Raw genomic sequence first — 14,224 nt, 5'->3', positions numbered from 1 at the left:
GTTTCTTAAAAAATAAGGAAAAAATATAAAAGGTAAAGCAAAAACCTACAGACTAAAAACACTGAATTTATCAGCCAATTTGAAGAAACCAATTGTAAAAAACGTTTATAAAACCCTGGCAAATGTGGGCTTTTATGCTGGTTAATATTAAAGAAGTAACAATTTTTAAGATATGACAAAAATATTTTTAAAGAGTCTTTATCTTTTAGGGATACATACTGAAATACATATTAATGAAATTATATAAAGTCAGGGATTTAATAAAAACTAATTCAGGAAAGTGGGTATACTTAAAGATGAAAAGATCAGCTGTGTGTTGATAACTGTCATGGTTGGGTGATGAGCACAAGCTGGTCTACATTTGTATATATCCACATTTGTAAAATCTTCCAATATAAAGAATTTTATTTATTTCATTTTCTCAAAGTTTATTTACTTAAGTCATCTCCACACACAATGTGGGGCTCAGTGCTCAGTACCCCAAGATTATGAGCTGCATAATCTTCCAACTGAGATAATCAGGCACCCCTAAAGATTTTTGATATAAATAAACGGTGAAAATCAATCAAGTAGAGATGACAGATTTATCAAGTTGTAATTCAGAAGCATATATTAAAAAAAGGTAAAGTAAAATGGAGAAAAATTTAACATCTTTTCAGAAAACATTAACAGTATCTTCAGAAACTACTTTTAAGTTATTACCTGTAAGAGGTTAAGAAAACTATTAGTTTAACATAAACATGACAAATTCAGAAAGATTAAAAAATATATAAACCAACATCCAAAGAATTCTAAATATGCACTGTCCACCTGACAATATGAAATAATTTTAGTTAACTAGTATTTTACTTACATTTTCCATATAGTTTGGCTTAAAGCCCTCTTGTTGTCGCCTCAGTTCCTCCTGTTCTCTGTGTCGGATCATTTCTTCCTCACGGCGTCGATGCTCTTCCTCATGTCTGAAAATTTTTTAAATAAAAATGTCAGTATGGTTGACATGTAAGCCAAAATCAGGGATTTTATTTGAGGTAAAACAGGTATATCATTTATACTCGTTACTTTTATGCAAAATCTGTGAATAATGACTTACTAGATTCTCTTTCCTTCTAAGCCTTTAGTAAATCAAATTACCCAAAGAAATAAAGTAACTAGATAAATCAAACAATAGAGTAACCTGTAACTAGGATTTTTATATACTTTTACAGTCATATCACGAGTCCAAAAGCTTAAAATACGTACTCCATCACTGTATAAAGAGAAAAGCTTGGGATCTATTACTGGCATAGCAGGGTTCTTAAAGGCACCCAGAACTAATCTTGATACAAGCCACTACAAAGAACACTGTCTAGTCAAAAAAAATCTATTGTATGTCGAAGGAATCCTTAACAAACCCTCTCTCCCCCATTTTATCAACCCACTGAAGAAACTATGGAATAGATGTAAGCCTACCATCTGTTTTAGTAAACTAAGTTTTATAAAACAATCATTTACTTAATGTCTACAGCTACCTTTGGGCCAAGGCAGTACTGAGTAGTTGAGACAAAGACCATATGACCTGCAAAGTCATTTGCTTTCTAGCCCTTTCCCAGAAAAAGTATGCCAACCTCACCCCTAGAGGTATGTGGGAGAAAAAAATATTGAACTATATGTGTGCAGAATTGCAAATAAATGAGGAATTGCTTATGATTAAGAGAGAAAACCTACAAAATATCAAATAGATTCACTAATTATATTGGCATTTATGTAAATGCAAATTCAAGTATATATGCCCTCTACCCAAAAACAAAAAAATAATTTAAATAGTGAAGACTATATAATACTGATGCCCTCTCATTAAGTCTCATTTTCGAGGTTGCTCTTTTAAGTACCTTATTACACTACATGTATAACTTAAATTTCAAGATACTCTGTTGTTTCTTGTATAATGCTTCCCCTAAACACAAGGCTATGAAAAAATGGTGATATTTCCCATAGACAGCAGAAAATCCACCTGTTAGAGGAGTTTGGGTCAGACCACAAAGAAGTAACAATGTTCCTAAGGGATTTTAGGAAAAATCTAGACTATTTTGAGACTTTTGTCTAAGTTCTCAATATACATTTTCTATTCACATAAAATGAATAATCAAGAAAAGTAGTTAATTCACTTCTTGGATATTAACACACTCATAAAAAATTTATAAGATTTTATCCATTTATTGAGAGACACACAAAGAGAGGCAGAGACACAGGCAGAGGGAGAAGCAGACTCCCTGTGGGGAGCGCGATTTGGGACTCAATCCTGGGATTCCAGGATCACGCCCTGAGCCAGAGGCAGATGCTGAGCCACCCAGGGATCCGGGCATCCATGTAATAGAACTTTAAATGGGCAAGTCCATTTCCAATAAACTAGAAAGAAATATCTACAAAAACGTGCAAGGATATATGTACAAATAGATAGATATACACTGTGCATTATTAAGTACGAAAGTTTGAAGACACCATCAATTATAAATAGGAAACAAGTATGGCTCATTGATGTCAAGGAACACAAAACAACTATTATGAAGCTCCAACTATTACAGGAACACAAAAACATTTGCACTTACTGACACATAAAAATAAAGTACAGCTATCAGGAAAAACACAAGTAAAAGAACAGCATTCCTACGCTGATTTTAAAAATCATTTGTATGAGCATTTGTATGAGAGTAGGGCAGAAAAAGCTTATGTCATACTGGGAATAATCTGGGAACATACCATTAACTTTTTTACTTTATACACTTATCACTGAGTTTTGTTTTATACATGTATTGCTATAACATTTTAAAACAAAAGCCAAATATTTTAAATAAAATTTGTAATGTACTTTTCCTATTGTTAAAGGACCGTTTTTTCTGATATAATGTGAGAATACATTTACAAATCAGAGGAGTAAAAAGGTAAAATCACTTTAAACAGTTATTTTTGCTTTCTACTACTTTTTCTATAAATTCAAGAATTTCTTTTTTTTTTTTTTTTTTTTTTTTTTTTTTTTTTTTAAAGATTTTATTTTATTTATTCATAGAGACAGAGAGAGAGAGAGAGAGAGAGAGGCAGAGACACAGGCAGAGGGAGAAGCAGGCACCACACAGAGAGCCTGATGTGGGACTCGATCCCGGGTCTCCAGGATCATGCCCTGGGCTGCAGGCGGCGCTAAACCGCTGCGCCACCAGGGCTGCCCAAATTCAAGAATTTCTACTTTGTTTTGAATTAAGTTCTGATAGCACACAGACAATTCCAAAATCTGAACTTACATTACAGACAATATTCAGAAATATTCCCTATTATATGTAGGTGTGCTTTTAATTTTTTCTACTTCACAAGATGCTTTAATGAGTATTTTTATATGTATATTTAGTGTCTCCAGGTGGATAGAGAACTTCCTAAGTCACAATTAAAAATGAAACTAAATAAGTGTGATAAATTTTAACAATCTTCATGTTATACTTAACTGGAAAATGACAAAACCTCCATTTTACAATTTAATTTGAACCCACTAATTATTTTCAGGCCTCTTGTATTTTTGTAGGATTTTTTAAAATGGAGATTTAGAAACTAAACTATGATATAACTAATGCATAAAAATGTCCTGCAACTCTTTGTTCCTGTTAAGCACTATGCTCTCCACACCTACTGAAGGGCTCAGTACATAAGATCTTTGTCAAATGACATAAAAAAGGGAAAGAATAAGTAGATGGATAGGTGAGTGAGCAGAAGAGTGGTAAGAAAATGAAGAAATAAATGAACAAACAAATGAATTACTCATTGGTCAAGTCACAGCTTGAACCAGCTCTTCACAACCCCTTGTCCTAGTGTTTCTCTTCACTGCCACAGCCTCTAAAAGATTAAGTGATCCATGAGAAACTCAGCAAACCTTCCTCCCAAGTAGCCTCAGAGTGAATTTGACATTTTTTTAAAGAGAACTGATTATCTTGTACTAAAGTCTTTCAATCTTTGGTTCATGTTATATTTCCTCATGGAGTAGCCGGAGGATATAAATTTTTGGCCAAAAAAACACAGAAGTGTTAACTGATTCTTCTGAGTGCATCATGTCAAGCAGTTCCTGGTACCAATGTCCCATTACAGGTGATATGAACCTTAACATTTGGTAATGATAGTGTCTATTACTTCATCACTTTAAATTTACTAATATTTGGTAATAATAGTGTCTGTTACTTCTCCACTTTAAATTTACTATTTTTTCATTTTTCACAATACAAATGAAGTGTGCAAATTGTGCTTCTCAAGTTTGGGCAAAAAGTTGAAACACTTGTCAGTAAATCTTGTAACAATTATTGCTATAGTGTTTGTCCAACTGGTGATTTTCTCTCTCTCATTCCTTCCATATTGACTAACTGGAATTCTACTATAAGGAAGAGCTGTCCATTCTCTTCCATTTATTTGTTCATTTGATTATTTACTTCTCTCGGTATGGACTAATGGATATGTACTTTATTCTGCAGTTTAAAAACTAATACTATAATCTTTTATGTTGTTGTTGAAACTGTTCCAACTTTGGGCATTTAGGAGCACTTTCAGTTTGCCTCTTGTGTACTTTCAACATGCCCCATTTTCCTACTTCATTTTATTTAGCTTTGCTTTAGTGTGCACTTCAGATATACAGTGATTCTAGTTTTTTTTTTTTGTTTTTTTTTTTACAAACTGAGGTTCTGGGGATACCTGGGTGGCGCAGCGGTTTAGCGCCCGCCTTTGGCCCAGGGCGCGATCCTGGAGACCCGGGATCGAATCCCACGTCGGGTTCCCGGTGCATGGAGCCTGCTTCTCCCTCTGCCTGTCTCTCTCTCTCTCTCTCTCTCTCTCTCTGTGACTATCATATATAAAAAATAAAAAAAAATAAAAAAACTGAGGTTCTGGGGCAACTCTGCATCAAGCAAGTCTATAGGCCCCATTTATCCAAAAGCATTTGCTCACTTTGTGTCTCTGTGTCACATTTCGGCAGGTAATTATCACAATATGTTATTATTATACTTGTAATAGTGATATGTGATCTTTGATGTTGCTTACTACTGTAACTGTTTTGAGACACCAAAAAACACACCCAAACGTTATCAATAAATACTGTGTGTTCTAAATGCTCCATTAACAAGCCATTCCCCCCATCTCTCTCCCTCTCCTCTGTCTCCTTTTCCTTGGGTCTTCCTACTCTGAAACACAATACTGAAATTAGGCTGATGCCTAATCCCAGAATGGTTTCTGAGTGTGTTCAAGTAAAACAAGAATTGCATGTCTCTCTCTTTAAATCAAAACCTAGAAATGAAAAAAAAAAAAAAAAAAAAAACTAGAAATGATTAAACTTAGGAAGGCATGTCAAAAACCGAAAACAGGCCAAAAGGTAGGCTTCTTACACCAGTTAGCAAAGTTGTGAATGCAAAGGAAAAGTTCATAAAGAAAATCAGTAAAATGGTACTTCAGTAAACATATGAATGATAAGAATACAAAACAGCCTTGTTGCTGAAATGCAGGACTTTTAAGTAGTCTGCATAGAAGACCAAACCAGACACAACATTCCCTTAAGCCAAGACCTAATGCTATTCAATTCTATTGAAAACGGAAGAGGGAAAGAAGCTTGAAGCTGGCAGAGATCCAGCTTTATCAAGTTACCCAAAAGACCTAGCTTGGCTAATTAATGAAGATGGCTACACCAAACAATAGATTTTCATTGTAGATTAAACCACCTTAGACATTCAAAGCCACAGAGAAGTCAATGCCTGGAATCAAAGGACAGACTGACCACCTTGTTAGGGGCTAATGCAGCTGGTGACCTGAAGATGAAGCCAATGCTCACTGACCATTCTGAAAATCCTAAGGCCCTTAAGAATTATGCTCAAACCACTCAGCCTGTGCACTATACACTGGACAACAATGCCTGGATGCCGGCACATCTACTGACAACGTGGGTTTACTGAATTAATGTTAAGCCCACTGCTGAGATCTACTGCTCAGAGAAAAAAAGATTCCTTTTCAAAATACTGCTGCTCACTGACAATGCACCTCATCACCCAAGAGGTCTAATGGCCAGACACAAGATTAATGTTGTTTTCATGCCTGCTGACACAACATCCATTCTGCAGCCCACAGATCAAAGCAATTTCAACTTTCCAGTCTTACTATTTGTATTTAATACATACATTTCATAAGGCTATATAGCTGCCTTAGACAGCGATTCCTCTGATGGATCTGGACAAAATAAAATGAAAAACTTCTAGAAAGCATTCACCATTCTAGATGCCATTAAAAACATTTGTGCTTCATGGGAAAAGCCTAACTATCAACAGGAGTCTGGAAGAAGCTGATTCCAATCCAACCCTCATGGATGCCTTGCAGTTGAGGGGCTCAAGACATCAGTGGACGAAATAACTGCAGATGTGGTGGAAACAGCAAGTGAACTACAATCAGAAGTGAGGCTTGAAGATGGGACTGCATTGCTGCAATCTCATGATAAAACTAAAGGATGAGGAGCTGCTTCTATGGATCTGCAAAGGAAGTGGTTTCTTGAGATGCAATCCACCCCTGGTGAAGATGCTGTGGAGATTGTTGAAATGCCAACAAAGAACTTAGCAGATTATATAAATATAATTGATAACACATCAATAGGGTTTGAGAGGACTGACTCCCAACTGTGAAAGAAGTTCTACTGTGGATGAAATGGTATCAAACCGCACCACATGCTATAGAAAAATCCTTCAGGAAAAGACGACTCTTCATGTGGCAAACTTCAGTATCATCTTATTTTAAGGAACTGCCATAACCACCTCAACTTGATCAGTATTTAATTAAGACATGCACATTTTTTAAACGTAATGCTATTTTATACTTAACTAAGTAGAATGAAGTAAATTCATTAATTGGCTTATACTTAACTAAACTATAGCTTATTATAGACTATAAGTGTAAATATATATGTAAATATATCTTATAGGTGCAAATATAACATATATACTGGGAAAACAAAAAATTCATTTGACACACTTTATTGTGATATTCACTTTACAGCATTGGTCTGGATCTGAATCTGCAAGTATCTCCAAGGTTTGTCTATGAAAGAGTGTTTGAGAGGATTCCTATTTTGAAAGAAGTTCTAGTGAGTAAAACGCTATCAAACAGCATCACACAAGTAAACACGGAGAAAGTCTGTATTTGTGAAGAGAGTCAAAAAATGCCACAGCCTTCCCAAACTTCAGCAACCACCATCCTGATCAGTCAGCAGCCATCAACATCAGGGAAAGAACTTCTACCAGCAAAAAGATTTCAACTCCCTGAAAGCTCAAATGATGGTTAGCACTTTTTATCAATGAAAGTGTTTCTTCAGGGATCCCTGGGTGGCTCAGCGGTTGAGCACCTGCCTTCGGCCCAGGGTTGATCTGGAGTCCCGGTACTGAGTCTCGCATCGGGCTCCTACACGGAGCCTGCTTCTCACTCTGCCTGTGTCTCTGCTCCCCACCATGTCTCTCATGAATAAATAAAATCTTTAAAAAAAAAAAAAAAAGTGTTTCTTCATTAAGGTGAACATATGTATTTTTTAGACATAATGCTCTTACACACTTGCTATACTATAGTATAGTATAAACATAACTTCTATATGCACTGGGAAACCAAAAAATTCATTGATATACCCTATTGCCATATTTGCTTTATTCTAGTGGTCTGGTTCCAAACCTGCAGTATATCAGAGGTACATCTGTTCTTATTCCCTGGCACAACACTCCAGGCTCATTTTGGACTTTTTAGTTCAGTAACTAACCACTTCTCCACAAAGCCTCAGTGCCTTTTAGTAGAGAATGGTGTTTTAAACAGGAATATGGGTCCTCTGTGTGTGCTGTTATTGAAGCATCACTTCACTGCTTATAGGCAGACAGGGGTTATGAAATCTATGTATGCATGTGAACCCACACATATATACACATCTTTATTTCTCTAAATTAAATACCACCGAGTTCTATTGATATCCCTGATCCCAATTCAAATGTCAGTGAATTCATTTTAGCCTTAAGTTTTCTCTTTTTCTTCTTTCTCCAACAATGAGAAAATGTATCATTATCTACATTTACTAATTAATTAGTTCAACTCAAGAAAGTATACAGATTTTTTCATTAAAGATGTGAACAAAGTGAGAAAAAAGTATATATAAAAATTAGCTTCAGAACTGCTAACTCAAATCCCTGAAACACATTAACTAACTAGATTACAAAATTTATATATTGTTTTTCTTGTCATTTGCCTATTGTGTCCAGTCAAGACAGTGTTTTCCAAAGTTATTTAGGTTCCTTATTTTCTTCCTCATCCCCTTCTAGGGTGATAATGTTATTCACCTTCAATGCAATTATGTTCATTTGTTTGTTTTTTAAAGACTTTATTTTTAAGTAATCTCTACCCCCAGTGTGGGGCTCGAACTAACAAGCCCAAGATTGAGTTGCATGCTCTACTGACTGAGCTAAGCCAGGTGCTCGCATTTGTTTGGGTTTTTTGAAATGCCTTCTTATGGGTTCTCCCATATTGTTTGGTTAGATCATTTATTTTTTCGGCAAATGAAAGGAAGGGTACTATTTCTAAAATTAGTCAAGTATAAGGGAAAGATGGGAGTCAGAGTTTTATGTTTGAGGGAGAAGATTTCCTTTTTTGTAGAAGTATGATAAACCTTAACATACTTACATAAAAAGGAAAGAAATCACAAGGAAGAAATTGGGAAAAGGTCTCCATATGATCATATGGGATGTTTTAAACAATAGTGGTTCTCAAACTTTATGATGCATACGAATCACCTAGAAGACTAAGTACAGGTGTCTGGGCTCCACTACCGTTTCTGTTTCACCAGTTTAGGGAAGTGGAGGTTTGTAATTAGAATGCTGATGCTGTCTGTCCAAATATCTTAATTTGAGAATAAGTAAGAGTAAAATCAGAGTAGCTCCAAGACAGAAACATATATACATTGATATAATCAGGTACAAAATTAGAAAAACGGGATCCCTGGGTGGTGCAGCGGTTTGGCGCCTGCCTTTGGCCCAGGGCGCGATCCTGAAGACCCTGGATCGAGTCCCACGTCGGGCTCCCGGTGCATGGAGCCTGCTTCTCCCTCTGCCTGTGTCTCTGCCTCTCTCTCCTCTTTCTCTCTCTCTGTGTGTGACTATCATAAATAAATAAAAATTTTAAAAAATATATAAAAACTACATTAAAATATACTGAATAGAGGAATCCCTGGGTGGCTCAGCGGTTTAGCGCCTGCCTTTGGCCCAGGGCGCAATCCTGGAGTCCCGGGATCGAGTCCCGCGTCAGGCTCCCGGCATGGAGCCTGCTTCTCCTTCCTCCTGTGTCTCTGCCTCTCTCTCTATCATAAATAAATAAATATTTAAATATATGTGTATATATATACATATATATATAGAATACTACCTATTATTTCCAGACCATAAAGACACTTGACATTTATTCAAGGCTTTTAGTCTTTTTAATTTCCCACTTTAAAAAACAAAACTTTGGAGCACCTCGGTGGCACAGTTGAGCATCTGACTCTTGGCTTCAGTTCAGATCATGACCTCAGGGTCCTGAGATTCAGACCCATGGCAGGCTCCACATTCACTGGGCAGTCTGCTTGAAATTCCTTCTCTCCCTCTCCCACTGGCCCTCCACCTCAAGCTTGCTCCTTTCTCTCTCTCTCTCAAATAAATAAAAGCTGTTAATTTTTGTTTACACATCTTAGATCAACCACTCCCCCAAATTTCCTTATTTAACCTAGAAGAGTTTAAGTTGACCATCACAGTCGTCTATTTTATACTGAATTTTAAATCTCCATATCTCAATTTATCATGTATTCTACTCCCACAAAACTTATTTTTTTTTTAATTTTTTTTTATTTTTTATTTATGATAGGCACACAGTGAGAGAGAGAGAGAGAGGCAGAGACACAGGCAGAGGGAGAAGCAGGCTCCATGCACCGGGAGCCCGACGTGGGATTCGATCCAGGGTCTCCAGGATCACGCCCTGGGCCAAAGGCAGGCGATAAACCGCTGCGCCACCCAGGGATCCCCCACCAAACTTTTTAAAGTGAATTAACAGGCGCACAAAGATGTATAAAAGCATTCACAGTAGTGTTATACACATGGAGAAACTGAAACTAAGAATAGTTCATATATGTCCATCACCAGAAAAATGATCCAGTAAATCAGTGCATTGTTACAACCAATTATATGCAATACCTAAGCCCCTATATAAGTTCACAGTGAATGCAAAGCGTCCATAACCAGATAAAAAAATCATAAGAATAGCAAAGATTTATGCTAATTTGTAAAGCAATTCCCAAAGTCAAATAGACAATTTTGTTATTTTTTCTGTATTTTCCAACTTGTACAACTTATTTACGATAGGCAGTAGGGAATTTCATTAATATCACAATGAAAACTACGTATATTCACATATATATTACCATGATGTCCTTTACCTCAACTGTATCTGCTTCCGTTTTTGTAACTCCTGGTTTCTGAGTTCTTCCAAGCGTCTGAGTTCTTCTTGACGCCTCATGAGATCTATAAAAATAGATTACACATTAATATTTTTGCCTTCCCTTCTGTATTTTTAAATCAATAATTATATAATTGATTGCTGGCAACATTATTATTAACTTATTCATACTCATGCACTTAACTTCTCTTTTTGTCTATTGTATCATTTTGTAACGAAAGATTATAAGCAGTGTGATTAATCAAATTAGTATCTTTACTGGACCTGTTTCTTCCTATGTATGAAAAGATTAATAAAATTCATCCTTATGTTAAGAAATTAAGATGGGTAGTAACTATTTTAACATAAGGCCTGGAACATACTAAAAACAGAATGGTAGCTATATTTTCATATACATTCTTTCAAATGAATTACTATAATTTTTTTCAGCCATGAATGTAAAACCCAAAAAGATGCACTGGGAGACAGGAGCAGAGGTCACATAAGAACCCGAACAAACAGTAAAAGTAGTAAGACAGGATACTGTTTAACATCCAAATAATATCCCTCCCGATATAATTAGCATTAAGATTCCTCCCACACAAAGTCAATTTCTTCACCAACCCTTGCCATATCATCCAGAACAGGGGTTCCAGAGTAGTAGAAGATTAACTATCAGGTAATTACTTAAGCTGGAGAAAACTAGTAGACAGCAAAAATATTTAATCTACTCATATTCCTAATAGGAAATGTTTCGATAAGCCAAAATGTAGAGAGTGTACTATGATCATTAATTACCCGAGAAAGTCTATTCAGTATATAACAATTTTATCATGGTTTTGTAAGGTAATTGCTCTTACCATATATAACAATGTAAAAATATGTATTACATTTTCTTCCACCAAAAAAGGGTAAGAAAAAAAATAAACATTTCTTTTCTAGCAACTAGATTTTCTCCTTTTAAGCTGTACCATTTGAGAAAACTACTGCAACCTCTCAGAATTTCCACATCTGTAATGCTGGTTTAATAATTAGCTCAAAGACTCCAACAATAAAGTTATCAGATAAGTACATTATCCAATTTAAGTAGGAACACTATCAACTTAAAGCAAAACCAGCATTTACATTTACTAAATTATTTCTTTTAAGTTGCTCATATCCAAAATTCCTGAAATTTCAACAGAGCTTACATTTTGTACACTGCCATAGTAATATCCTTCTGGGGGAATATATATATATATATATTTTTCATCCTTTGATGAAGGGACAGTAAATCACTCAAAAACTTTTCTTAAAAAAATCCAAACCATCCATCCATACACATAAAGACATCTGGTGCAGCACTACTTACTAAGAAACCAAAAGAAGTTTGAAAATGCTTTCCTAATTTGTTGACAAAGAACCTAAAATTATATCTGTAATTTCGATATATCATAAATACATGGGAATATAAGGGAATAAGAGGGAATACAGACAAATTTGGAAGTTTGCACTGGGGATGCAGGAGTGGCTCAGTGTTTAAGCATCTGCCTTTGGCTCAGGGCATGATCCTGGTCCCATGATTGAGTCCCTCCTCAGGCTCCCTGAGGGGAGCCTGCTTCTCTCTGTCTCTGCCTGTGTCTCTCATGAATAAATAATTTAAAATCTTTGAAAAAATAAATAAAAAGTTTGCTCTGCACTGTGTTTTCTCAATTTAATATTCTTCAAGTCAGGAAAACAGAATGTATATTCTCTAACAGTGTATTTTCCAGAAATAGCAGCACTGAATCTACAGATTGAAAGGGCATATTTAGTCCCAAAAGAAAAGCAGAAACACTATACTGGTATAACAAGATGTATCTTAAATACAAGAATGAACAGATGGAAAGATGTAATAAAGTACAGTAAAATGTTAGTAACAGAATATAAGTAGTGAACACCTTAAAATTCCTTCAACATTATTTTCAAAATTTCTCTTAACAAGAGCTGCCTGGGTGGCTCGGTCAGTTAAGCATCTGACTCCTGATCTCAGTTCAAGTCTTGATCTTAGGGTTGTGAGATTAGGCTCTGTGTTGGGCTCCATGGTGGGTGTGGGGCCTACTTAAAAAGAAAAAAAGAAGAAAAAAAACTTCTCTTAACAAAATATTGGGGAGAAAAAACACAACCTGGGTAAGTTACTGGACTTTGCTTAAGAAGAATCAAGTTCAAGTCATTTCTGAGACAAGAAAAATTCAGGCTTACCTCAGACTTCCCCACACAAACATTCAATGCTAGAAGACAATGAAACATGCTATCAAGTACTTAAGGAAAGGAGAAAAAGATCTATGAGTTTCAAGCACCAGTTTAAAATATAGGGATCAAGATAATATTTTAGAAGATGCAACAACTCAAGGAATGTTTTTTCTGTGAACGCTTCCTTAAATCATCATGAGAGGATAAACAACAATCAAATGATGCTACTTAAAATTGGGTTAAAATTTAAACACATGAAGATCATTAAAGAACATTAAGCTGAAATGAAAACATGGTATCAGAGAGATATGTGCACTTCCATGTTCACTCCAGCATTATCCACAACAGTGAACATTTGGAAACAACCTAAGTGTTCATCAACAAATGAATGGATAAAGATGTGGTATCTGTGTATGTATGTATCCATACACCACACAATGTGGTATACACAAACATATATACACTCAACTCATATACACAGACACACAATAGATTATTCAGCCACAATAAAATGAAACTCTACATTTCCAAGAACACGGATGGACTCTGAGGCATTAAAGCTCATTAAAATATGCCAAAGAAAGACAAATACTGCACAGAACTTAAACGTGAAATCTTAAAAAAAAAAAAAAAAAATCACACTAATAGAAACAAAGGAGTAGAAAAGTGTTGTCAGGGGCAGGGAAGTGGAGTAAAAAGGGAAAGGTTGGTAAAGAGGAAAAGCTTTCACCTATAATAAAGCCTGAGGATTTAACGTATAATGTAGTGACTATAGTTGGTGACACTGTATTGTGTAATTAAGAATTAAGAGAGTAAAACTTGAATGTTCTACAACACCAGAGAAAATTAGCTTTTATACTAAAAAAATAATTAAGTTGGGCAGCCCCGGTGGCGCAGCGGTTTAGGGCCGCCTGCAGCCCAGGGCGTGATCCTGGAGACCCTGGATCAAGTCCCACGTCAGGCTCCCTGCATGGAGCCTGCTTCTCCCTCTGCCTGCGTCTGTGCCTCTCTATCTCTCTGTGTCTCTCATGAATAAATAATTATTTTTTTAAAGGTTTTATTTAAGTTAATGTCATTAATCTAGACAAATCAGATGCAAAATAAAGTTGAGAGGAAAAGAGAACAAAGGAGGAATAAATTATGCTTATTTCCTTGTTGTTTTTTCCTTCAGTAATCAGGATCAAAAGATATTTAAAACCAATTTACTTCCACTACTTGATTTATCAGTACAAAGGCATATATATAAACACTGATGATATAAATGTAAAATTCCAGTGGTGAAAAGAGAAGACAGTAATAACAATATACCTAGCAGAGTTAATTTCATCTACTGAAAGCTTATAACTAAAGGAACAAAGATAATACAAAAATAACCATGTAGAAATTTCAGGAATTGTCTCCTACACTCCTACAATAATAACCATGTAGAAAATTCAGGAATTGTCTCCTACAAAAGGACCAAAAACAAAGGAAGAAGGAAAAAAGTAACCTGTAACAGTATAATGGGATTTGGATCTAGAAAGGATTAAATAAACATCAGTAA

The 14,224-nt window shown here is 35.6% G+C and overlaps 1 protein-coding gene across 1 annotated transcript in view; it reads right to left on the bottom strand.

The window, feature by feature from the left end:
- Nucleotides 1-14,224, bottom strand: part of PSPC1 (paraspeckle component 1) — a 74,401-nt gene that overhangs the window by 24,585 nt on the left and 35,592 nt on the right. The window contains exons 5-6 of the mRNA XM_038573543.1: nt 10,472-10,556; nt 854-959 (exon numbers count right to left, since the gene is read on the bottom strand). Coding sequence (XP_038429471.1) covers nt 854-959; nt 10,472-10,556 — 191 coding nt within the window. The remainder of the gene's footprint in view (nt 1-853; nt 960-10,471; nt 10,557-14,224) is intronic.

Source organism: Canis lupus, chromosome 25, assembly GCF_011100685.1.
Source record: "Canis lupus familiaris isolate Mischka breed German Shepherd chromosome 25, alternate assembly UU_Cfam_GSD_1.0, whole genome shotgun sequence".
NCBI classification, from domain to species: Eukaryota; Metazoa; Chordata; class Mammalia; order Carnivora; family Canidae; genus Canis; species Canis lupus.
The sequence above is the reverse complement of the archived record's forward strand: the minus strand, read 5'-3'. Positions and strand labels throughout refer to the sequence as shown.